Source organism: Sceloporus occidentalis, unplaced genomic scaffold (assembly GCF_023333645.1).
Source record: "Sceloporus occidentalis isolate IW3139 unplaced genomic scaffold, rSceOcc1.0.p SCAF_35, whole genome shotgun sequence".
NCBI lineage: Eukaryota > Metazoa > Chordata > Lepidosauria > Squamata > Phrynosomatidae > Sceloporus > Sceloporus occidentalis.
This window is the reverse complement of record NW_028317015.1, coordinates 9710984-9738520: the sequence shown is the minus strand read 5'-3', so window position 1 is coordinate 9738520 and position 27537 is coordinate 9710984. Positions and strand designations below refer to the sequence as shown.

At 39.7% G+C, this 27537-nt stretch overlaps 1 protein-coding gene across 1 annotated transcript in view; it reads right to left on the bottom strand.

Moving 5' to 3' along the window:
* Positions 1-27058, bottom strand: part of LOC149298080 (rho guanine nucleotide exchange factor 12-like) — a 56195-nt gene extending 29137 nt beyond the window's left edge. The window contains exons 1-21 of the mRNA XM_089487972.1: positions 27043-27058; positions 25516-25614; positions 24869-24918; positions 24211-24268; positions 23783-23934; positions 23249-23326; positions 23043-23162; positions 14041-14154; positions 10543-10614; positions 7871-7963; positions 7362-7475; positions 7167-7265; positions 6941-6983; positions 4300-4405; positions 4078-4215; positions 3706-3738; positions 3476-3590; positions 2881-2986; positions 2270-2476; positions 2055-2184; positions 1931-1966 (exon numbers count right to left, since the gene is read on the bottom strand). Of these exons, the coding sequence (XP_089344098.1) occupies positions 1931-1966; positions 2055-2184; positions 2270-2476; positions 2881-2986; positions 3476-3590; positions 3706-3738; positions 4078-4215; positions 4300-4405; positions 6941-6983; positions 7167-7265; positions 7362-7475; positions 7871-7963; positions 10543-10614; positions 14041-14154; positions 23043-23162; positions 23249-23326; positions 23783-23934; positions 24211-24268; positions 24869-24918; positions 25516-25614; positions 27043-27058 (1979 nt within the window). The remainder of the gene's footprint in view (positions 1-1930; positions 1967-2054; positions 2185-2269; positions 2477-2880; positions 2987-3475; positions 3591-3705; positions 3739-4077; positions 4216-4299; positions 4406-6940; positions 6984-7166; positions 7266-7361; positions 7476-7870; positions 7964-10542; positions 10615-14040; positions 14155-23042; positions 23163-23248; positions 23327-23782; positions 23935-24210; positions 24269-24868; positions 24919-25515; positions 25615-27042) is intronic.
* Positions 27059-27537: the final 479 nt, after the last annotated feature.

Below are 27537 nucleotides of genomic sequence, written 5' to 3'. Positions count from 1 at the left end.
AAACCACGAACTTCATAAAACGAGTAGAGGAAACCTAATCAGAATGCCAGGACTGTGGTTGGCGTAGGCATGCTATAGAATCCTAGGAGTATTTCAGATAGATAGACAAAACGATATGCATGATATTTGTAGAAATTACAACTTAAACATAATATACTTTCTCTATGCTACGCTCTCTGAGAGGTAGGTTATAATATATAGGGTAACAAGTGAAGTGAAGTGCGAACTATAAATTGAGGAATCTACAATAATCTCTAATAAACTCATATTTACCCCCATTTAATTTTATAAAGACTTGCATGTCTGCAATACAAGTTATTACAATTACTGATGTGTCAAACTAGATATACATCCTTTACTTCCTCTCAAACCCACAATTTTCAGGCTACGTTTTAGGAAGCTGTCCTCTAGCTGCAGTCCTTTATAGCCTAAGAAGAACCTAATCATTTTTTAAATCAATCTGCAATTGAATGTATACCACATGCAGCTTTGCCTATTTGGCTTGCATCTCAAGAAAAAGATGTAGCTTGTGCTTGTTTTTTTGCTCGTAAATTGGCATAGTTGTTTTGAAGACTAATCATTTAACCTCACATAAGTTATGCTAAACATGCAACCTGGGTCAGAGCCAGCACAGTAGGTACTGGAGATATAGAAACTTATCCTCTCTATAGTGAAAACCGAGATGTAAATAATCCTATTTAATGTGTGGGGTTCTAATGTTAAATTGTCACTCGGCACATACGATCTGCCCAGCAAACACATTGTAAACCGAGACTGGCTATTAGGATTAGGCACCGTGGAAAATAACTCATGTGATAGCCAGAGAGTATAAATACATAGACTCCCTTCATTTCATCTGTCAGCTTTTTTAAAACATAAATACGTATATCTACTGATAGTCTGTATGTAAACGTATTGCACAAATAGGATAGGTGGACGTCTGTCATATGACAACTATTCACAATTGGCTCTATGCATTCTATTGGTTTAAGTAGAGGTAACATGACCGCTATTTAACGTATATAGGTAGTGGATGGTTTCTTGTTCAATATTGCATTATTACTACAAAGACCATAAGCCCCTGAGTAAGTTAGTTTACACTAAAGAAGCATATAGGGATTGCCTCTTCTTGCTACAAATAATTAAGGACTTTACATTCTTCACAATTCTATATCAGTGCTGACTGGAGGAACAACGCTCCCCCACTACTCCATCCATGTTGGTGTGCGGCCCAATTTTCGTCCGCATGGGTGTATGCCAAAAATTTTCCACAATTCTTAAAGCATCAGCAACTTGAGCTTTTTGGATTAAATAACATAAGGATCTCTTTAAGGCACTTCATCCCTACATGTTCCTGGGTCCCTTCTGTGAGCACAAGGAGAATGAGAATCACGATTGGGGCAAAAACGTGAGATGGATCTTGGTTTAAATAAGCAGTTGAGCATTTCTATTTATAAGGAATGCTTTTTTTTTTTTATTAACACAAATTTTTATTAAATTATATTTTTTATACCATATTTAGAAAAACATTTTTGCACTATTTTGTTTTCTTTTTTATATTTATATAATCCCCCAAGTTTCCTGCATAAGCCAGTATTGTGGTGCCTTTTCCTGGCTCACCAATATATTTTTATTTTCGTTTTGTATATTTGTGGTTTCTAACGTATGTACTATAGAAAATTTTTTGCTGATAACATAATACAAATAATAAGGATCTCTAGTAGTATATCTAATGTAAAGGCTAATTAAATATCTGTTTTACAAATTGGAGTGCACAATTTCATTTGTAATTGACCTATCTTTCAGATATATTTTGAGATAAACATGCTAAAAATATATATAAAAAATCCAGTACAATATTGCAGCTTGGAGTAGCACTGTATAATTTTTTATTACATCTGAAATACTCTACCGTAATAAACATACTCACTTTCTAAAAGGCTTTGGCGTCCCAAGTTCACTACATCTGAAACAAAAATAGGCGTGGGGGAAGTAATAAGTGATCTAACAAATTATATTAATGCAATACATTTTTAAAAGTGGAGCCCACTTACCCGTCAGTGTCCCCAACATCTTCTGGAAGAAGGTCCAGTGGAGAGGATGGGAAATCAAATATGGTGCCAGACATGCGAGAAGCCCCATCACATGAGTCAGAAGACATTCCTTCCCCTGAGATCTTCAGAACTGGGGAGAATGGTAGAAATGGGTAACAAAAGTTTTCTTCTTGGATTGCAAAAAGGATAGAGGACCAATTCAGTAAAGTACTCACATCCTTCCACCTCCTTGCCCTCTTCTGGAGAACTGAATCCTGCCAGCTTGGAACCTGTGGAGTTCTGGGCAAGAGAGATATCGGGGACCTCCACTGACCCACCACTGCTGCGCAACCTTCCACTTTCTACTGGCTCAGGACTACTAGATGAAGAGGTGGATAAGTGCTTGTGATACCGCTGTCTCTGCATGTCCATAGCCCTGGAAACTGTATTAAACATTAATAAGCTTTGAATAAATGGTATATTATACCAGTAGAACCAGTAAAGCTATGACACTTTAGAAAAATGATGTATCTTCCCTTAGTTTATATAGCCTCATAATAAATTATATACATAGCTGGAGAATAAAAAGTGAATGATGACTCTCAACCACTTCCAGGTCAAGACATTTTGTGCTTCTCATTGTACTACACCACATGTTAAGTAATAAGCTATCAATACCTACAATCCACTTCCCTATTTAATAATGAGGATCGCCCATGTCAACCATGAAATAAATATCATAAAGGGCACACTTGGTAACTAACCTCACAACAGTGGAACAAAGTCTTCCACTTAGAATCCAAAGGCCAAAAAGGTTCAGATGGAGGTTGAAAAAATCCACACTTACTTGCAGTGCTATCTTGTCTACTGGGTCTTCGTGGAGGTCCTAATATGCTGGAAAAACCTCTCCGCTTCCCCTTTTCCTCTCCTTCTTTATCCTTCTTCATACTTTGCTATAAACAGGAAAAATAACGTGAAGGGAAAAAGCCCTTTCGACCTACAATATGGAGTCAGTATAAAAAAAAGTATAACAGATTTTTTAGTTTCTATTTAAACTTTTTGTTCTACACATTTCTATGACGATGTTTTGGGGATTTTCAGGTACACATTTAAGCAGAAAAAGGTGGATTTTTCTGCCCTGACCTAGGACAAAAATAGTCAACCATGCATGTACGGCATAGCCAAAAATGTTATATACAATACATATATTTCTCTCACCCGCAAACTGGGCATGTGTACAATTTCTTTTAGATCCAGAACTCATTACAGGTGCTGTGTTCATAAAGTACGGACAATGATGAATTATAGACAGATAATTCGTTTTCTGCTAATCACTTTTCATTAATGAAATGATTCACCTCTCCACTGGACAAGGCACATAAATCCAATTAAATTGTCACAGCGGACATGACCACGTGCATCTGCAAATGGCTACTGTGTACCTTGATTTTAGGTAGGAACCCAATCCGTCCACGCTTTTGTTCTAGACTCCGTGATTCTTTAACTTTAACACCCAGAAGTTTCATATAGGTTAAAATCACATACTGTATAGTGTTGCTACAAGGATTAAGTGAGAGGAAAAAAAAACCATGAAATGTATTATTAAATCAAATTAATCAGTCACTGGCAATATTTCTGTGATAAGCGACATGAAGAACAGTGTATTATTTACCTTTTTTCTTCTTCAGGTGGCTGTGATGCCAACCTGCAAAACAAAGTACGTCATAAAATAAAATTAATCTTACAGAGATAACACTGACAACTCGCTACATATAAATACTTGAATCCTTGGGACACAAGACATAACCACTGATTGGAAAGAGAAAGAAAAACTAGAGATAGTAAGATGGATTTATTACAGAAAAGGCTTCAACAAAATGAAAGATTTTATTGTGCACGTCAGTAAATTAAGCCTCAATGCACCAGGGGGGCCAATGGTGTAAATGGTGTAAAAATGGTGTAAGGCACAAAATGTGAGAACATGCATTAGCAACATCCTTTCAGAAGAAATTACAATATTTGGGAAGACTTCAGGGCCACTTACAAAACCTCCTCAATTTTCTGTAGAATAGTTTCGGCAAACACTCTTTCCCTTTCTGATGCATTGCGATCTCTTAAGCGCTCCACACCAAGTTTGGCTAGCTCTCCTTCTGCCAAGGTGAGTCCCATGCTACGCTTCTGCCTGAAGTGTGACGAGAATTCCTACAGTTAGATCAGTAAACAAATGTGTTCTATGATTATGAGTTGCAAAGATAAACTGGATTACCTGAAATCCTCTAGATGCCTTTGTACTTCAGGATAAAGTTTGTCCTGCACAGTTAGGACATACTGCCGTTGCAGATCTTCAGGAATTAGTTCTGGACGTCTCTTTTCTGTTAAAAAGCATAATTGACCGTATTACGGGACTAACTAGAGGTTTTTTTTGTATGGAATCGGGAGCATTTGAAATGAATGGGAGTTTTAAATAGACTTTTCTATTTAACGACATGGCCCTGCATGTGCAAGAGCACAGAAGAGCTCAGCTTGCATATAATTTCCACCATCAGGGTTCTTCATAAAGTTGTTTGAAGTAATCTTATCACCTCAGTAATCAGAATGAATGTTTCTTTGGTTGACAACTTTTAAATCGCTGGACAAGAGATACTCTTTATAAATAACTAGGGCTGCAACTAACGATTATTTTAATAATCGATTAGTTGGCCGATAATTTTTTCGATTAATCGGATAAATTTTTTTTAATTTTTTTTCAATTTAAAATAATGTAATAAAAAACGTACAATTTACATTTTCATCTCTTTATCACAATGGCCTCTCTCTATTCACCTTCTTCTTTTACTGACATAATAATAAAAGCTACAAGAACCCAAACACAGTGTTTCTCAAACTAGGTTTTAATACAAAGTTATTAGTAAATATTAATTCATATGTTAACTATTTTTCATATTTAATAAAAACTATGAGAAAAAAGCCTTGTTTAAATTTTTTTTAATTTACCAAACTGCCCCAATTATGCACATCTGACCCCCAGCTTGCCACTCTGCCCCCATATATGCCTTATACCTCTTATATGCCAGTGATATGCAACTGAGCCCCCTGATATACCTTTTACCCCCAGATATGTTTTATGCCCCCCTGATATGCCTAATATCGATATGCCTTATACCCCCTATATGCCCTGAAATTCATAATACCCCCCATACACCACTATAACTCACCCATACACCACTCTGGCTCCTCCCCCTCCCATACACCACTCTGGCTCCTCCCATACACCACTCTGGCTCCTCCCCCCTCCCATACACCCCTCTGGCTCCTGCCCCTCCCATACACCACTCTGGCTCCTGCCCCTCCCATACACCACTCTGGCTCCTGCCCCTCCCATACACCACTCTGGCTCCTGCCCCTCCCATACACCACTCTGGCTCCTGCCCCTCCCATACTCCACTCTGGCTCCTCCCCCCCTCCCATACATCACTTTGCCTCCTCCCCCTCCCATACTCCACTCTGGCTCCTGCCCCTCCCATACTCCACTCTGCCTCCTCCCCCTCCCATACACCACTCTGCCTCCTCCCCCCTCCCATACTCCACTCTGCCTCCTCCCCCTCCCATACTCCACTCTGCCTCCTCCCCCTCCCATACATCACTTTGCCTCCTCCCCCCTCCCATACTCCACTCTGGCTCCTCCCCCTCCCATACACCACTTTGGCTCCTCCCCCTCCCATACATCACTTTGCCTCCTCCCCCCTCCTATACTCCACTCTGCCTCCTCCCCCTCCCATACTCCACTCTGCCTCCTCCCCCTCCCATACTCCACTCTGCCTCCTCCCCCTCCCATACTCCACTCTGCCTCCTCCCCCTCCCATACTCCACTCTGCCTCCTCCCCCCTCCCATACTCCACTCTGCCTCCTGTCAGCCACGGAGGTTCACAAGACACCAGAGAGCCGGGTAGAGAGGCAGAGTGCCGTATGGGAGGGGGAGGAGCCAGAGTGGTGTATGGGAGGGTGGCTCCCATACACCCCTCTGACTCCTCCCCCTCCCATACACCGATCTGCCTCTCTACCCGGCTCCGTTACTGACAGGAACTTTCACTGCAGCTTCATAGAAGCCTCAGCGTAAGTGAAGGTGAGTAACGGAGGCTGTCTGTGCGATGCAGACCCCCACCGGCTGACAGAGAGGATGATCCTCTGTCAGCCGGTGGGGGTCTAAACGATGCGCACAGACAGCCTCCGTTACTGTCCTTCACTTACGCTGAGGCTTCTATGAAGTCAGTAACGGAGCCGGGTAGAGAGGCAGAGTGATGTATGGGAGGGGGGAGGAGTCAGAGGGGTGTATGGGAGGGGGAGAGAGACGGAAGTGAGAGACCGGCCGACAGTGAGGGGAATCCAGGTCCCCTGCAGCGTTGCGGGGGATCTGGATTCTAGTGTTATAATCCGATCTCTGTTTGAGGTCGGATTATAATTTTTATAATCGATAAAAATCGATTCGATTAATCGATAACGAAAATCGTTGACAACGATTTTCATTATCGATTTTATCGATTAGTTGTTTCAGCCCTATAAATAACTACAACAGTTTCTAGTGGCAACACGAAAATCTGCCATCTCTGGAAAAAATTCAAGGGTAATGGCTGGATACCAAACATTTAAGTCTGTGACCGGAAACAGAAAATAAGTTTTCACTGTCTGGGGGGCTTCCAGTTTTTTAGTTAATGCAGCTACAGGCTTAATCAACAAGAATAGCCTAATAACATACTAACCACCGCTTGACAGATTTAACCCACAAGATCAAGAAATAAAAGTTTGCCTATGGTACCTTGTTTAATAGAGTATAAATCTCGGAAATATCTTGTATACACCACACATATCATAACATGCATCCGTTTATTTCTTATTATCTCAACATTTACCTAGGTCAATAGCGAGATCTTCTGGGACAGGAACACGAAGATTCTGTAACAGAGCTCACAGAATTTAAAAAAAAAACAAAAAAAAAAAACCACATTTAACAAATGAACATTTCTTACAATATTTTTCAGAATAGACGACGTGGCAAAAAATACTAGACATACTACGCCTTTATGTTTCCTAAATACTTATGTGATATCACATAAGTAACGTGGTCTGTTTACTTACCGCCGTTCGCTCTAAAAAGAACTGGTAGAATTCCATAAATATCCGACGTGTCTCTTTGGGGTTAGTTTGCTGGTAGAAGTCTGCGTACAGGTAGCAAAGCTGGGAACAGGTACATTCAGACAACTAGTTATCACTGAACTGTGGAAGGTATAGAATACTTGAATCTGAGATTTGAGAGTGTACAATGTCACTTACCAAGGATGCAGGATCAAACTGGGAAACCACGTGGTGTAGAAATACAGCCAAATGAGCTGGGTGGGATTTCAGAACATCCATGCTCTGGAAAAAGTTATACTGTCCATTCACCTGCTGGATTTTAAACAAATCATGTCAGTTTTTGTCCCATCCGTAATATCTCCATGTCAGATTACTCACAGCCTGCAATTATGTGCCACAAAAAGACCGCTCGAGTTTGAAAAGTTTAGTGCGGTAGTTGATAGGGGATGTTTTGTGCACACAAAATTAAATGTATTACATTTTTTCTTTGTTTTCTACATTATAATATTTGCCGATGAGAAATGCTGCTTGATTGCTTACTCAGCATGTACGTAGACTATCTCCAGATTTCTAACACTGAATATGCTCTTTTGTGCCGCTGATATGAATTGTGGGAGAGAAAGAACACAAAATAAATTCATCACGACTTACAAACGTTGCTCCCTCCTCCAGTTATCCCCTTTTTTGTTTTCGATGCCGTCTCTTACCTGCTCTTGATCAGCATCAAAATCATCATCTTCAGCACCAATGATTGTGTGTGCAATGCTAGTGGATGGGCTTCCCATGGTAGACTGAGAATCCTGAAGTAAATTAAGAGAAAATGTTTAATCATAGCTTCCATAGACAGTTGCTATTTAATGTTTTACATTTTTCTGTGTCTGGGGTTTATTCCTCTTCTATGTTATCGTTCCTCAGTTTTTGAACCCTGCTGCAGTGCGACCCTTTTTCTATAGGCCACCCCTTACTCCCACTTGTTCGGGTCTAAGAAGACCCCTGCTGACTTCCCCTTGATATTCTGTATTCAAAGATGAAGGTAACATAGTAACTGGTTACTCAGTTTTCTCCGAGCATCAACCATGCCATTATTTGTATATTAATCCCCTAGTCTGTTTTGTGGATGTGGATTTCACAAGCAAATTACATTTGCTAAAATATATCTGATTTAAAGGAAAAAAAATCTGATTTAAAATTCATTTAAAAAATAAATAAATCATGCTTTGTTTCCTGGCCATTAAGTTGTGAAAGGGTTAAGGTACCAGAGAAAGCAACTGCAAGAAATAACAATGAAATATAAGCACTAGGGCTGCAACAACTAATCGATAAAATCGATAATAATCGATAATGGAATTCGTTGCCAACGAATTTCATTATCGATTAGTTGAATCGATTATTATCGATTATAAAATGAGGGTTTTTTCAGAGCAAACGCTCTGAAAAATACCCCTCATTATATAATCCGTTTAGTCTGACTCACAGCAGCAGCTCCTACTTACCAGCCCCTCCCTGTAATCACTGTGACAACTGGCCCCGCCCCCTTCCTTCTCCCAGAAGGCCAGAACCACATGGCTGTGACACTCATCTAACTGAGTATAAAATTAATATTTGGGCTACTGAAAGTTAGGGGAGGTGGGGGTTAATTTAGGGGCAGTTATGGTTAATGGGGTGTTTAGGGGCAGCTGTGGTTAATAGGGTGTTTGGGGTTAATTTGAGGCAGTTGTGGTTAATGGTATGTTTAGGGTTAATTTAGGGGCTGTTGTGGTTGACAGGGTCTTTAGGGTTAATTTAGGGGATGCTGTGGTTAATGGGGTGTTTAGGGTTAATTTAGGGGTAGTTATGGTTAATGGGGTGTTTAGGGTTAATTTAATGATGAGGACTGAGGGTTAATTAGATTAATTTAATAAAGTTAACTTAAGGTGCAGTTAGAGATAAAGGGGGGCCAAACTAAGGGGAATCTAAATCCTGGGGGCAGTGAAGATTAACCCAGTACTTATTTAAAAAAGTATGGTGTCAGCGTGCTGTGAACGGGTCTGTGACTCTATGAGGGGACTATGAGATATCGGGGGGGTATAAGGCATATCAGGGGAGGACGGAGTGACATATCTGGGGGTATAAGGCATATACATTATATAAGGCATATGTGGGGAGGGCAGTGTGGCATGTCTGGGGAGGACGGAGTGGTGTATCAGGGTGTATAAGGCATATCTGGGGCCACAGTGGCATATCTGGGGGTAGACTGGAGTGGCATATGTGGGGAGGTAGTGTGGCATGTCTGGGGAGGATGGAGTGGTGTATCAGGGGGTATAAGGCGTATCAGGCACAGTGGCATATGTGGGGGTGGAGTGGTATATGTGGGAGGCAGCGTGGAGTGGCATATGTGGGAGGCAGCGTGGAGTGGCATATGTGGGAGGCAGCGTGGAGTGGCATATGTGGGAGGCAGCGTGGAGTGGCATATGTGGGAGGCAGAGTGGTATATGTGGGAGGCAGCGTGGAGTGGCATATGTGGGAGGCAGCGTGGAATGGCATATGTGGGAGGCAGCGTGGAGTGGCATATGTGGGAGGCAGCGTGGAGTGGCATATGTGGGAGGCAGCGTGGAGTGGCATATGTGGGAGGCAGCGTGGAGTGGCGTATGTGGGAGGCAGCGTGGAGTGGCGTATGTGGGAGGCAGCGTGGAATGGTATATGTGGGAGGCAGCGTGGAATGGCATATGTGGGAGGCAGCGTGGAGTGGTATATGTGGGAGGCAGCGTGGAGTGGTATATGTGGGAGGCAGCGTGGAGTGGTATATGTGGGAAGCAGCGTGGAGTGGCATATGTGGGAGGCAGCGTGGAGTGGTATATGTGGGAAGCAGCGTGGAGTGGCATATGTGGGAGGCAGCGTGGAGTGGCATATGTGGGAGGCAGCGTGGAGTGGCATATGTGGGAGGCAGCGTGGAGTGGCATATGTGGGGGGCAGCGTGGAGTGGCATATGTGGGGGGCAGCGTGGAGTGGCATATGTGGGGGGCAGCGTGGAGTGGCATATGTGGGAGGCAGCGTGGAGTGGCATATGTAGGGGGCAGCGTGGCAAGCCTGGGCTCAAATGTGCATAAATGGGGGGGGCTGGTTGGGAAATAAAGACAAGAAATGTATTTTATCAAAGTTTTTTTTTATTCTGCTGTTTGTATTTACCATCATTTGTTTATTAAATTATTTTAAATAAATGAAAAATTTACATTCATTTTTTTTATCCGATTAATCGATTAATCGAAAAAATAATCGGCCAACTAATCGATTATGAAAATAATCGTTAGTTGCAGCCCTAATAAGCACAAGCATCGAATGTACTTGGTAAAGGAATTAATATTAGGAAGCTGTAAGGCATAAAGTGTTATAAAAAACATACTATATCTTGAAGTTCACTTTTCTCTGGACTTTCTTCCAAGAACCTTTTTTCTAGTAGTCTGCTGTGGAGGCTCTGCAGAGAGAGAAGGAATTGAACAAATCACACTGCAAACTACAGAAGCACAAACGATGTATGGAGGATGACTAACTAAAAGTACCTAAAACATGTGCTTTTTGGGGAAGGGGTTATTTACTAAAGGGAGACTTGAAAAGGGCCAACAACAGTGAGTTTCTGCTACAGGAAGACCTTGGTTGACCCTGGATAATGTATTGTTAAATCACTGAGAATTCTCAAAAGTCTCCCCAGATTTACTCCATCTAATCCATTCCCTGCTTGAATGTATCCAACATCATAGCATTCTTCTAAAGGTTCTTATCACCTTAAAATAATCTGCAAGCAATCAAAGCTATTTCATATAATCAGGAAGCTTGGTGGTGATCCACTTGTTTTAAACAAAAAACAAATATATATATATATTATTGATGATGCTGTACTATGTTTTTATCATTTGCAGATAATCTTGTACGGAGCTGCTCACCAAACGCAACATTTACAGAGGCAGCTCTGGGAGAAAGACCTCGAAGATAGACTACATATTTCTGGTACAATAGTGAGAGCAACAGATCAAATGAAACTACAAAAACAGAACAATTATCTCTGATGATTTAAACATGCAATGTAGCAAAGCCGTTCGAAACGCAAGCAGGATCCCAGGTTGCATAATGAGACTTTATAGAAAAGAGGTATTCAAACCTGTTTAGAGATCTCTGTCAGACCACGCCTAGGGTATTGCGTGCAATGTTGAAAAATTATATAGATATTACCGAGATTAGGCATTTTTAAAGGATAAAAGTTATCAGGAAAGAAAGGAGCCCGTTTTCACTAAATAACATGGTGAAAGCAGGAATATCACAAAACTATTCAAAAGTATAACAGTTAACAAAAACAAGACAGAACTAGTAGAAACAATAGAACAGCTAATTGTCCAAAATTACAGTGTATGAAAAAACATTTTATAGTCAGATAGTTAATAAACAAGGATGACTATGGGTAAAAGTGGCCAAAATTTACATACATAAACATTAGCTTGAGCTACATGTGACAGGTGTATGGTAATTTTAAAAATGAGACAAGGTCGAGTACATTTGTGCTTTTACAGACTTGTAAAATTGTCCAAAGCGCCCTCAAATTGTATGTTCTATGAGTAAGAAACAGGTTCTGGCTAATATTTTTAAAACTAGTTTATCTGAAAAGGAATGTCCCAAACGTTGTCTTGATCATAAAATCCAGCGCTGCATGCAGTAATACAGGCTACCACTGACAAAATAATTTGCTTCAATAAACTGTTTTGTTTTTTTTTCTGGAGAACTGGTGGCTGCCTTTGTCATCACTCATGAATGACTTTCCATGCACAAACACCACACTGAGCAGATTCATTTAATAACAATGCTTATGCCTTTCCTCTGCTTGTCAAAGAGTCAGGCCGGATAGTCAAGACTGAGAAATTCTATTTTTTACCATAAGGCTGTACGATACGGAGTTAGGGTGTTTGTCAAGTAGATTAGGCCAAGGCAACATAAAGCTGTTGGAAAACATGCAAAACTAGAACTGTTTGGAAAACGTATTTTAACCCCTTAAGGACCGGGCTCATTTTTCGTTTTGTACCCTGTGGGACCGAGGCTGTTTTGACACTTTTGTGGTGCTTGTGTTCAGCTGTAATTTTCTCCTCACCCATTTAGTGTACCCACATAAGTTATATATTGTTTTTTTCAGGACAAGATGGGCTTTCTTCAGATACCATTATTTTGATCGTATCATCTTATTTACTATAAAAAAAATAAAAAAAATAAAAAAAACATGGTGCAAAATTGAAAAAAAAACACATTTTATGACTTTTATTTGAAAAATCTTTTACTCACCTAAAAAAGCAAGTAAAAAAACTAGCTAAATAGATTCTACTACTTGTCCTGAGTTTAGAAATACCCAATGTTTTTATGTTTTTTTGCTGTTTTTTGTAAGTTATAGGGCAATAAGTACAAGCAGCGTTTTATGATTTCCAAATCTTTTTTAACAAATCTGGTCAGTCTGCCTCCATCTCCTCTTTGGAACATCTTTGAAGCCGGTTAACTCAGTTTAACCCATTCAAACCATATATTTTTGAAAACTAGACACCCCAGGGTATTCCAAATGCTGTTATTTTAACCCTTTCCATGCACCAATTATACAACTACACTTTGTCAAACTTTGTAATAGTAATTTTTTTTTTATTTTTTTTCCACACAAATTGTACTTTAGTTATAGATATACAGGTGCTGGTATATGTCACTGTCAAACAACCCCCCAATATGTGTTCAGCAACATCTCCTGAGTACAGCGATACCCCACATGCATGGGTTTGTCAGATTGTTTGGCTGGTAAAAGGCTACTTTTGGGGCATGCGTAATTCAGGTGGTCATTTGGTCATTGTGCCTCCCTCTCCTCTTTGGAATATCTTTGAAGCCGGTTAACTCAATTTAACCCATTCAAACCATATATTTTTGAAAACTAGACACCCCAGGGTATTCCAAATGCTGTTATTTTAACCCTTTCCATGCACCAATTATAGAACTACACTTTGTCAAACTTTGTAATAGTAATTTTTTTTATTTTTTTTTCACACAAATTGTACTTTAGTTATAGATATACAGGTCCTGGTATATGCCACTGTCAAACAACACGCCAATGTGTGTTCAGGAACATCTCCTGAGTGCAGTGATACCCGACATGCATGGGTTTGTCGGGTTGTTTCAGATTTAAAATGCCACATTTGGGAAGTGCGCTTTTTTTCTCCATTTTGGTCAGTCTGTACCTATGCCCTATCTTTGAGCTAGGCCACTCCAATTTACCCCATCAGCCATTTTTTTTTATATATTAGACACCCCTTGGGTATTTGAAGTGCTTTTATTTTAACTCTTTGTTGAGATTTTTGAGAAATTTTAGCACTTGCTCAAAATAATAAACTTTATTTTTTAATTTAATTTTATTTTTTTAATACTTTTTTTATATTTTTTTATAATGTATGGCGGCTGTTGACGCCCCGGGGAGGGGCCAGACATGGCCCCCGATGCCGATCTCGGCCTTGCTGAATGCCTCGACATCGAGGCATTGCAGCAAGGCCGTTTAAGCGAAGAAAGTGATCCTTGATCACTTTCTAAGCTTATTTAATTTTTTGACGGTTCAGGACCGTCAAAGGTCATTTAGTGACCTTCTTGTTATGACGGTCCTGAACCGGCAAAGGTCGCGAAGGGGTTAATCTAATTCTACAAAACTTCCAACCCAGAAGAAAGCATATCCTTACATGGGACTTCACCTCTCCATATTATGTGGAGCCTTTTGAGCACACGTGCTCATACACTGTTACAGGTCTAAAGCTTCTGTCTATATATTAATATGGCATATTGTTTATTGCTATGCTGTAGGAGCATAAAATGAAACCGAAAAAAATACATAAATACTCACATCTGCTGTATCGCTGTTTGGACGGGACCCATCCCCGCTGCTGTATTCAGTGCGTACCAGTAGATCACCAAGCTCTGCATCCAGCTCATTGATCTGTAAGAAGTCTGAGCCATGCTAGCAAAATAAAAAAATATATCTCAGCAAAAAGAAAAAAATAAGCACTGGCAGAACATCGTTTGTATGTACTAAGAATCCAATACTGATGATTAAGTTTAAGGGGTAAGGCATGGGTGTGTTTAATATTAAAAAAAATAAAAAATTTATATTTATATATATATACATACATACACACACACACATATACATATAGACACATATACACACACATCTCTCTAAAATACTAAGACTACAGACAGTTCACATATTGCAGTTATATATATTATATATATATATATATACACACACACACACACTGTAAAATGCTGCCCTGCAGTATGTGTTAATTCTTTGGTTATACGTTCATCATTTCATACAGCAGTACTTATTTGTTCCCTTATCAATTCTCCCATATTAATTATAATTAGTACTTTGAAATGAATAACAATAACAGATTATTAACCCTCTACAGCAGGGCCTTCTTCTCACATTGTACCAGAATGCTGTAATGTTTTAATCAGTGCTCCAAAATCTAAATGTACTCCTCAATACTGACATGTATAGAAACCCCAAAGGTCTAACAGATTTACCCAATAATAACACAAGAAACTAGGGCTGAAACAACTAATCGATAAAATCGATAATGAAAATCGTTGTCAACGATTTTCATTATGGATTAATCGAATCGATTTTTATCGATTATAAAAAGAGGTTTTTTTCAGAGCAAATGCTCTGAAAAACTCCTCTCCTTATATAATCCGACCTCAAACAGAGATCGGATTATAACACTAGAATCCAGATCCCCGCAACGCTGCAGGGGACCTGGATTCCCCTCACTGTCGGCCGGTCTCTCACTTCCGTCTCTCTCCCCCCTCCCATACACCCCTCAGACTCCTCCCCCTCCCATACATCACTCTGCCTCTCTCCCGACTCCGTTACTGACAGGCACTTTCACTGCAGCTTCATAGAAGCCTCAGCGTAAGTGAAGGGCAGTAACGGAGGCTGTGCAGACCCCCACCAGCTGACAGAGGATCATCCTCTCTGTCAGCCGGTGGGGGTCTGCATCGCACAGACAGCCTCCGTTACTCACCATCACTTACGCTGAGGCTTCTATGAAGCTGCAGTGAAAGTGCCTGTCAGTAACGGAGCCGGGTAGAGTCAGAGCGGTGTATGGGAGGTGGGAGGAGTCAGAGGGGTGTATGGAAGCCACCATCCCATATACCACTCTGGCTCCTCCCCCTCCCACACGGCAGTCTGCCTCTCTACCTGGCTCCCTGGTGTCTTGTGAACCTCCGTTGCTGACAGGAGGCAGAGTGGAGTATGGGAGGGGGGAGGAGGCAGAGTGGAGTATGGGAGGGGGGAGGAGGCAGAGTGGAGTATGGGGGGGGGGCCAGAGTGGTGTATGGGAGGGGGAGGAGCCAGAGTGGTGTATGGGAGGGGGAGGAGCCAGAGTGGTGTATGGGAGGGGGAGGAGGCAGAGTGTTGTATGGGAGGGGGCGGAGGCAGAGTGGTGTATGGGTGTGTTATAGTGGTGTATGGGGGTATTATGAATTTCAGGGCATATAGGGGGTATAAGGCATATCGATATTAGGCATAATATCAGACGTGCATAACCGGGGGCAGTTTGGTAAATAAAAAAAAAATGTAAACAAGGCTTTTTTCTCATAGTTTTTATTAAATATGAAAAATAGTTAACATATGAATTAATATTTACTAATAACTTTGTATTAAAACCTAGTTTGAGAAACACTGTGTTTGGGTTCTTGTAGCTCTTATTATTATGTCAGTAAAATAAGAAGGTGAATAGAGAGAGGCCACTGCAATAAAGAGATGAAAGTGTAAATTGTACGTTTATTACATTATTTTAAATTGAAAAACAATTGAATTTTTTATCCGATTAACCCCTTCAGGACCGGGATTTTGATACTAACGTGTCGCTAAAGGACCGGAGCCGTTTTTGTGTTTTTGCCATGTCTTTCTTCAACTGTAATTTCTCTCTTATCAATTGGTGCACCCACACAAATCATATATTGTTTTTTTCAGCACAAGTAGGGCTTTCATTTGAAACCATAGTAAGCTGGGTAGTACATTGTTTTGTTTGAAAAACACTGGAAAAAGTGGGGAAAAAATGGAAAAAAACGCTTTTACAGTTTTGTATACATACAAATTGTACACACATTAACCCCTTAACGTCCATTGCCGGGTCAGGCACGTCATGCAAAACGGTCACTTAACGACCTATGACGTGCCTGACACGTCATCAGACTTAAACAAGCTTAGAAAGTGATCAATGATCACTTTCTAAGCTTAAACGGTGTTGCTGTAATGCCTCGATGTCGAGGCATTCAGCAACACCGAGATCGGCATGATGGGCCATGTCTGGCCCCTCCCCGGGGCGTCAACAGCCGCCATACATTGTATGGCGGCGGACGCCCGTTTTAAAAGCGTTTAGGAGGCGATCAACGATCACCTCCTAAACTTCAATGGTGTCGCTGGAATGCCTCGATCAGGAGGCATCCAGCGACACCAAACACTTACCTCTTGATGGACTGTGACCGCTCCGGAGAGCGGTCACAGCCGCAGCTGCACGCAGTCTTCACCATCCGCAAGATGGCGGCGGCCCGGGAAAAAAAATAATAAAGTTGAAAAAGTTCGCTAGACGGTCTCCTGACCTTCTAGAGAACTCTGGCTCCACTTGCTGGTTGAATACAGGTACTGCATTCAACCATACAAGTCAATGGAGGCCAGCTTTCTAATCACTATGTGATTAGTAAAATATTTAAAAAAAAAAAGAAAAAAAAAAAAAAAAGAAAAAGCTTAAAAAAAAACATGGTAACATTTAAAAATTATTATGCTTTAGAGGAACTATCCAGTTCCAGCAAAATGTAAAAAAAAAGTCCAAAAAGAGTAAAATAAATAAAATAAAAAAATAAAGTTTATTATTATGAGCAAGTGCTAAAATTAGCGCTGTATCTTCCCAAAAATCCTGACGTGGAAAAATTTAAATAAAAGCATTTCAAATACCCAAGGGGTGTCTAATTTAAAAAAATGAATGGTTTGATGGGGTAAATTGGAGTGGCCGGGCTCAAAGATAGGGCATAGGCACAGACTGACCGAAATGGGGGAAAAAAAAAAAGGGCACTTCCAAAATGTGGCATTTTAACCTCAAACACCAGACAAACCCATACATGTGGGGTATGAATGAACTCGAGAGATGTTATTGAACACATATTAGGGTGTTGTTTGATAGTGACGTATACCTGGAGCTATAAATGTATACCCAAAGTACAATTTGTGTAAAAAAAAAATACCAAAAAAATACTAACACAAAGTGTGGCAAAGGCTGGTGGTAGAATCTCATGCATGGAAAGGGTTAAAATACTAGCATTTGAAATACCTTGGGGTGTCTAGTTTTCAAAAATATATGATTTGATGGGGTAAATTGCATTGGCCGGCTTCAAAGATACCCGAAATGGCACATGGGGGGAAGAATTACCAGATTTGGAAAAAATGGTTTTGAAATAGCAAAACGCTACCTGTACTTAAATGCTCCATAACGTGCAGAAAAAAGCAAAAAAACATAAAAACATTGGGTATTTCTAAACTCAGGACAAATAGTAGAATATATTTAGTAGGTTTTTTCATTAGCTTTTTTGGATGAGTAAAAGATTTTTGGGGTAAAAGTCAGAAAATGTGGTTTTTTTTTACATTTTTCATCATATTTTATTATTTTTTTTATGGGAAATTAGATAATATGATTAAAACAATGGTATCTGAAGAAAGCCCTTCTTGTCCTGAAAAAAACAACATATAATTTGTGTGGGTTCACTAAATGAGTGAAGAGAAAATTACATCTAAACACGAACACCGCAAAAGTATTAAAACAGCCTCGGTCCCAATGGTACAATAGGTAAAACACAGCCTGGTCCTTAAGGGGTTAAACCAATGGGAAAAAATTATCCCAAATATATTCATTAACTTGTCCTGATTTGGAAACCACCCAACATGGCCAGGATTTTTATCTATTTTGACCAGTATAGGGCAAATATTGCAAGGCATGCATCACGTTTTTGAAATGTAATTTTTTTCAAATTTGGCATGGTAGTCTAATAACTGCAATAGTTGTCACAGATAATGATTACCCCCCCAAAATTATATGTTTATGAACAGTAGATAAGTCAAGGTGTACAACTAGGGTCATTTTGACACTTTTCAAACAGGGATTTTATCGCCAATTGCTGCCAAATTTTTAGGTATTTTTAAATTTTTTGGGTTTTTTTTGCATATGTTGCAATGTTGCTTTAGATTTTATATTATATTTTGTATAGAATATGTGCAACTGCAGAACAAAACACCAAATTGTGTTCACCAACATCCCCCGGTTCCAACAAGGCCTCACATGCATGGTTCATGCATTTTTTGAGGAAGCTATGAGGGCAAAACTGGAACATGCGCATTTTCGTTTTCACATTTGGAATTTTCAGAAATTGGTTTCCTGGGCCCATATCCCATTTGGGACATTTTGGAAGCCCCCTGCTGTAAATTACCCCATAAAAGTATATATTTATGAACAGAAGCCAAGTCAAGGTGTTCAACTAGGGTAGTTTTGACAGTTTTCAGCCAGCCATTTCTTCACTGATGTCTGCCAAACTTCACAGGGAAATTATTTTATTGCGTTTTTAACGCATACATTTCAATGTTGCAATTTATTTCTTGCACAGCATATGTGTAACACTGGAAAAAAACCACCACATTTTGTTCACCATCACCCCCCGGTTCCAACAAGGCCTCACATGCATGGTTCATGTATTTTTTGAGGAAGCTATGAGGGCAAAACTGGAACATGTGCATTTACATTTTTTTAAATATTTTTTTATCAGATTACTTGTAAGTGACAGGTTTAGGCCGCTGACATCAATCAGGGAGACCGATCAATAATCAGCGACTTAAAATGTCACCGACAAGTGATCAGGTAATAATTATGATTTTTTCATTTATTAATATTTTGGGTTTTTTCATAATTACCCTAGATGACCCCTCTCTCTTTGTAGAGCAGGGTCATCCGTGGGCTGCCATAATGATCCGATCACTCCTATTGGCCAGGAGCGATCTGATCAGCCCAGCATTTGACCTGGAAGCACCCTGGACTTTCAGGTCAGTGCTGTTATTTTTTTTAATTATTATTATTATTTTATTAATTTTTTTTTATTTTATTTTTTTTTTAATTATTATTTTTTACATTATTTTTTTTAACTCTTTCAATGCTGATGCTCCATTGAAGCACAGCATTGATTGATATTTAGTCCCCACAAGCTTGTGGGGACTAATATTAACCCCTGCAATGCTGCAATGGGGGTCATACACAATCGCAGCATTGAAGGGGTTAATTGAGGAAGGGTGGGGGTGGGGGTGGGGGTGGGTCTGGTCTCCACACTCATGTGGAGACCAAAGAACCCTGTCTCCCTGTCCCTGAAGCTGCCTCTGGCAGCTGGGACACAATCTCCAATAGACTGGAGATTGTAGGGGAGGAGTCTCTCTGATCAGTCCTACAGGACTGATCAGAGGACTTCTGGGGGCTCGTTTTTGCTGTTGCTGGTCTGCCTGGGCTTCCAGGCAGACCACCAGCAGCAGAACCCACTAAAAAACAGGAATTAACCCCTCCAATGCCGCGATCGCGGCATTGAATGCCGCGATCGCGGCATTGAATGCCGCGATTGCGGCATTGAAGGGGTTAACGCTGCACTGACGCTCTCATGGAGCGATCAGGCAGCAGGGGGGTGTTGGATCAGGTCCCCACACTTGTGTGGGGACCCATTCAATACCCCCCCCTTCCCTGAAGCTGCCTGTGGCAGCTGAAACCGCGATTGCAGATTTTTCTGCAATCGCTGTTTCTGCCTACAAAATCACTCCATGGGAGTGATCGTGGGCTTGGGGGCGGGCTTAGACAGGCAGCGCCCCCACGATCACCGCGATTGTGGTGATGTGGGGGTGTTTTTTGGAGGAGACGTACCTGGTACGTCCCGGTCTACCGGTGACTGTTAACCAGGAAGTACCAGGTACGTCCCGGTACTGAAGGGGTTAATCGAAAAATTAATCGACCAACTAATCGATTATTAAAATAATCGTTAGTTGCAGCCCTACAAGAAACATATTTCAACTGCTCTAATAAACTTTTACCTTACCAAAGTAAGAGCAGTTTCATCTTAAAATAAATAAGTCAGTGTTAGTTTGCAATGCAATATTCCAGTACGTTATTTGAGTAAAATGACGGACTTACTAAGGGATCACCCTGTAAGCAAATAAAAAACATCAAGTTGACAATGGTTTCAGTTCAACGAGCTGACTAAAAGGAAATCTGCAACAACGGTCATAAAAACACTGCCGTAAGCAACTCAATGACCTGACTAAACAGCCGTACATTTTATGGTATGGACACACAGACTATGCTGCAATCAAACCATAGAACCCTCGCCCTGAAAGCTATTCAGCAATGTGCAGTTTGTAAGAAGACTAAAATTGATACATGTACATGTGCATTTCAGGCCATGAAAGGGGTTCGTCCTACCTCCACTAGACCTGACTAAACACAGTACAAGAAATAATAAAACATACTGCACAACAAATGAAATGAAATCATATCCTACTCTGTGAGAATGGCAATACCACATAACCATCAACAAGTATAAGTCTGCGAACTGCAGTAATCAACGTCATTACGTAGCCTTCCTTTCATCTCGTTGGTGGTTCAGTGGTTTTGATGTTCTCACAGCTCATGTTGTGGTGACGCGGTCGTTTTGGTGGAGAACACTCGTTATTGTACATGTAGTCAGGAACACTGAATTGCTCCACACATTCGTCTACAGATTAGGAGCGCATTGTGTGAACTGTGTAAAGGCCACCACAAACAAATTCTTTAACCCCTTGATGACAATTGCCGGTCCGGGCACGTCATGGAAATTCATGTCGATAACGACAAATGACGTGCCAGGACCGGCACGTCATTAAACGGGTGCAGAAAGCGATCTATTTTCGCTTTCTGCACCGAAACGGCGTTGCTGTAATGCCTCGACCTCGAGGCATTCAGCAACGCCATCGGCACAAAATATCACAAAGTTTGACAAAGACTGGTGGTAGATATGGTGCATGGAAAGAGTTAAAATACTAGCATTTGAAATACCCTGGGGTGTCTAGTTTTCAAAAATATATAGCTTTATTGGGCACACTGAAATGGCCCGGCTCAATGTGATGTACCAAATAGGGCATGGGCAGTGGATCCCCAAATGCCAAAGTTCAACATTGAAAAATGTGCATGCCCCAAATGTGGCCCTTTTGCCCCCAAACAGCCAGGCAAAATCATTCATGTGAGGTATCGCTGTACTCAGGAGATGTTGCTAAACACATATTGGGGTGTTTTTTGATAGTGACATATACCAGAACCTGTTTATTTATACCTAAAGTAAAATGTGTGTGAAAAAACAAATGCAAAAAAATTACTACCATAAAGTTTGACAAAGGCTGATGGTAGAATAAGTGCTTGGAAAGGGTTAAAATACCAGCATTTGGAATACCCTGGGCTGTCTAGTTTTCAAAAATATATGACTTGATGGGGTAAATTGCATTGGCCGGCTTCAAAGATCCCAGAAATGGCACATGGGGGGGAGAATTACCAGATTTGGAAAAAATGGCTTTGAAATAGCAAAACGCTACCTGTACTTATTGCTCCATAACGTGCAGAAAAAAGCAAAAAAACATAAAAACATTGGGTATTTCTAAACTCAGGACAAATAGTAGAATCTATTTAGCAGGTTTTTTTATTACCTTTTATAGATGAGTAAAATATTTTTCAACTAAAAGTTAGAAACAGTCATTTTTTTCTAAATGTTTCACCATATTTTATACTTTTTTTAATAGTAAATAATATGATACAATCAAAACAATGTCATCTAAAGAAAGCCCTTCTTGTCCTGAAAAAAACAATATCTAATGTGTGTGGGTTCAGTAAACGGGAAAGAAGAAAATTACAGCTAAACACGAGCAGCGCAGAAATGTTAAAACGGCCATTGTCACGAAGGGTACAAAAAGTAAAATCAGCCTTTGTCACGAAGGGGTTAATAGTTCACCAAGTGAACAGAATGTTATAGAGTATGATAAATTTGGTTTATTAATGAAAATTTGGTTTATTAAGTGGAAAAATTAAATCAGTTGCAAAAATGTTTATACAAGCATTTTTCCTCACTCATACTGCGCTAACCAGAACTGGTTTGTAATTCAGATCTAAATCTGATTGATGCGAAGGACTTCGTAAGGAACAAAAACAGCAAATAAAACAATAAAACAAGTTTCACCAGCTGTGGAAACCATTTACTGTTCTTGTACAACCTGCACATTCATGTATATTTTTGGCATGTGACATAACTGCAAAATGCAGAGCCCTCCTCTACACGCGCATGGCACAGCAGATAAAAAACATTCAGCTAATATAGCTTGCCCATTTTTTAAATGGCTATGAATATCCCAAACCTTATTTGCTCCTTGGTCTTGTCTATTCATGATATCCACATACGTTTCCTGTGCAAGATTAAATTCCCTCCCTGTAGTAACGTCTACATTTCCTACTGGAATGCTGATGTACCCTATCACTCTGGTTATAGAATATGGTCTCTTGTCCTAATATTCCTTCTTGCTTTGTTGATTCCCTTCATAATAATAAAATATAGTGTTGTGCAAGAAGATATTATTTTATTATTGTGAGTGGTATTTAGGGGTTATACCTTAAGTGTTTGCAGCACTGGTTATAACATTTATTCACCATATATATTTTTTTTAGCGCCTGATCTTTATTTCAATTATGATTCCCTTCATAAGCACAGACACATCTACATTAATACCCGAAGCCATATAAATACCTGTAGCGACCCCCTGGCTTTCAGTAGCTGTTCCTGTAGCTGGGAAATGTGCTTTTTAATGTCTTGAATCTCCTTGGACAGTCTCTTAGATGGTGAATTGCTGTACTCTTCTTGAGAGGCCTAAAATAAAAGATGAAAGTAGAACTAGGATAGGAGAACATAAAAGAAGACTGCAACGCCTTTCATAGTTACACAAGCATACATACTTGAAGCTGTTCTTGCTCCTTTTGAAGCATCTTCTTCAGTATGTCCATCTTCTGGCTGTGTACAATGTTGTTATCCTCCTAACATGAAAATGTATAAAAAACACAATTCAAACCAGTCTAAATAGTGTAACAATCAAATGAGCCGGTCAACAAACCAATCATGTATAGATTAAGCTTAGAAATAATGTATCAAGATAGCAAGTAACATAATTCTACCTAACGTAATGCCAGACAAATCCCAGAATTGCATAGTAACGCAGATTTAGCTTTATAAACAACTGGTAGCACCTGGTACCCGTGCATAAAGCACTACAAAACCCTACGATCGTAAAGCAGACATTGTTGTAATAAATACACAAAGTCAAGAAATCATGCAAAAGCAAAATGGTGTAATTTTGTTTCCGGTTTGTAGGAAACGAAGCCCAACACAACACAACACAGAGAACAAAAACTGAATAAATGGAATCTAAACAAATCACAAAGTTCATTAAAAAAAGTTCAACTGCTTTCTACAAATTCACCCTGGACACTTACCCCTACAAGAACAGGGCTGGTTATTCTGTCAAGATGCCCTGTAGTCCCAGGGGAGTGGGGGGGCATGATGTGATCCACCTCAGAATCAGAAAGTGGGATCTGAGGAGATCCTGGGGGACGACCTTGAACTGTAAGGGCTACATAGGAGCCAGCTGCGGGTGACAAGAGAATACACATGGTCTATACACATCCCAAAAATGTTTTTTTTATATATATACACTTCCTTTCATCCAAGATGAAAGTCACTGATTTTCTTTTTACTTAAAAAATATGTAATTTTCTTTTAATATTTCAAAAACAGACCTAAGCCAATTAACAAGACAGTAAGAACTACTGTACCTACAAGTGTTGTTACTCTGAAATATACATAATTCTTAAATGACTGTTAGGGCCCCCTTTTTGCACAAGCTGGGGTTAAATACACTTACACTTTATGAGCTTGACCACTTCTAGATGATTAGAGTGTATGACAAGTGTCCCATTAACCTAAAAGAAATTTGAAGCGTTAAAAAAAAATAAATAATAATAATAAAAAAATAATATATATATATATATATATATATATATATATATATATATATGCATCTTTTAAAGTACATCCATATGAAGGCAAATAAACCATGGGAAATAAAAAAATAAAAACCCTCCCCTTAAAAACACAAAAGGATAAACATTTATATAAATATAATTTCATGCTTCAATAAAAAAAAAGGATTAATCATCTTCTGACTACAACCACAATCACACTCAGCCAGAATATAAAATAGAGGTGAAAACTTAACAAAATTATTTACTTTTATTCATTTTTACTATTTGGCTTGAAATTCATGGGGGCATTTTTACTACAATTGTATGTTACATGATGCATGGCATTAACTAGGTATCTATAAATGGCTTAACTTGACCTTCCATATCAGGTATATACACACAGATATATATATATATATATATACACACACACACACACATACGGAGATTTCTATTGTTAAAAGGTTGTCACGTAAACGCAAAACTACAAAATTAGTCCAGGCTTTTCACAGGGAAAAACATGTCTCTGACACTCAGAGGGTTGATTAATATTTTAACCTTGATTATCCGATCTCCTGTCTGAACTCCAGCACGCATGGCAGCTCCATCTAAAAACACAAACATCGGCCAGTGAAATTAAATTACACTCACAACCTACTAAATACATCAACCGAGAACTACTATTTCATGTATTAGTCCTTTTAGTTTCTCAGTGTCAAGTGCTAGCTTTGTAGGACAAGAATACGGATCTCTAAACAGGGGTGGTTCATAATTACAGCAGCCTTATTAGAACTCCCATTTCCTTTATGATTCCCCATTGTTAGAAAGGACACGTACTAAGGCCCCTTATTTTGATTTCAATCGACCTTCAGTATTGAGACATTTTAAAGTGAGTTGATGCATAATTCCCTTTTATTTACATAAACTTTACAAATGCTCCACCAGAGACATTTACATGAGATTTAAGAGTCAGACGCTGAGGCAACAATAACAGCATATAGTAAATAACGTGTCCACCTAGCTGCAGCGAACTAACCAGCATTGTCCAAAGTGATATTTTAACGTTATTTGCTGGATCTTAACATCAAGCTTAACAACCAAGCTCAATAAAATGATATAAAGGATACCATTTGATCTTGTAAATAGTTGCTTAAAATATATAGTTTTCTCTTATTGGAAACAAATTGCTGCCACTTATGACTTACCTTCCTTGACAGACTGAACAAAGACAGGGTTGTCTCCGCTTACTGTCAAACCAAAGCCATTCTCATCTCTTTGGATTATCACGCAGCGCTGAACTAAACCTAGGAGAAAAGGAGGGTGAAAAAGAATCACTACACTGAACTGGTACATTTATAAAAAGCAGAAACAAAATGTGCTTTTTAGTACATGTCAAAGCCAAAATTAGCGTGGTAAATACAGTTTACAGGTAAAGGACTTTACCAAGCTGTGTAACAGAGATTAAAGTGATTGTGAGCTGCTCAAGACTTTGTGGACCTGGCAGACTAGATGGGTCAAATAGCTCTCATCCACTGTAGACACTGTCGTTTTGTGTCATTTCATATGGCAAGTAGTTTTCTGTTACAACTTCTTGGCTAGCAAATATAATTGACTGCTTATTATAAAAAAGAAACACTGCCAATGAGTAATTCCTCATCCAGAAAACAAATAACACCTTTCAGAGCTGTGTGATGCATCTGCAGCAGTTTAGTATTTCTCCATAATGATGGACTCGGACTGGTGATGTAGAGCGAGTCTATGCTGGCACATCCCATATCCACATCACGACTTTAGTACAAAATGAGCAGTTGTAAGCGATAAAGTCCTAAACTCTGTAGTTCTAAATGGTGGTGATTGTTCGAATGGATGCAAGAGTAAAGTCTTCCGTTAGTTTACAAAAGAGACTGATGAAACATCCTCTACACCTACGTACAACATGAAAAGAGACCTGAAGGGACAGTTAAGTGCATTCAAACGAAATATAAATTAATAAGTATTTTGTAATAATAATTTTGAAATAAGAAAAGTGCCTCTTCTGGTTTTGGGCTAGTTTTCATTAGAGTTCTTCTCTGGAATCTTGCATAAGCCAGTGCTGAAGCTGGCCAGAGGCAAGTATTTTGCGGGAGGGCATTTCTGCGCAGACAAATAGCTGTGGGCAAGAAAATAAAGCAAATACATTCCGTAGAATTCATCTATGCATTCGCATGCCAAGCAGTAAAAAACAGGATGCACATGGAAAGGAATTCCGTTTTTCCTTTCGATCTCTGGCAGCACCAGCAAAGACATATACAAACTGTATCAGGGTGGGAAGAGTACATAAAAAAAGTACAGACTATAAAACTTTTCTGCCGAACACGGAGTCCTCAGCAGAGGACAGATCAAGACACAGGTAGCCAAATTGCAGCTCTCGATCAGGGTACACCACCAATTCAGCACAGGAAGTAGCCATGGAATGGGCTCTGAGAGAACTATAGGTAATGCCATACCTTCAATAGTATAATCTTCCTGAATCGTCTAAATAATACATGGACGGATGGAACACTTTCAGAACCTTTCTGGCTCCTGCAAACAAATTAGCATATTTGCAAAATGGTGCAGTATACAGCCATCTCCTCATGCCCAAGGAGTGCACTACATTGTCATCCAAAAAGGCACATGAAGATAAAGCTTGTAATTCGCTGACTCTTCTGCAGAACTGACAGTCTGCAAACTGCAGTAATCAATGTAATTACGTAGCTTTCCTTTCATCTCGTTGGTGGTTAAGTGGTTTTGATGTTCTCACAGTTTATGTTGTGGTCCTTTTGGTTGAGAACACGTGTTATTGTACATGTAGTCAGGAACACTGAATTGCTCAACACATTCGTCTACAGATTAGGAGCGCATGAAGATAAAGCTTGTAATTCGCTTCCACAGACCTGACTGCCACCAAAACACAGTCTTCAAGGCAAGGTAGCAAAGAGAAGCTGAGGTGAAAGGCTCTAAGGAGAAAAAGTGAGATGTCTAAGGGCAATAGACAAGTCCCAAGAAGACTTCACTCTAAGGTCTGAGGTCTCTGTCAAAAAAAAACTACAATAAATCTCTGTACCCAGGGTTATGGTGGTCAAAAGGAAATTCCAATGAAAAACTTAAAACCATTATATGCACCTTAATGGTAGCTGGAGATAATCCCTAACAAAATCAGAGAGAAGAAACTCCAGGGCCTTTTTAGTAAATGTTTTCCTGTCCTT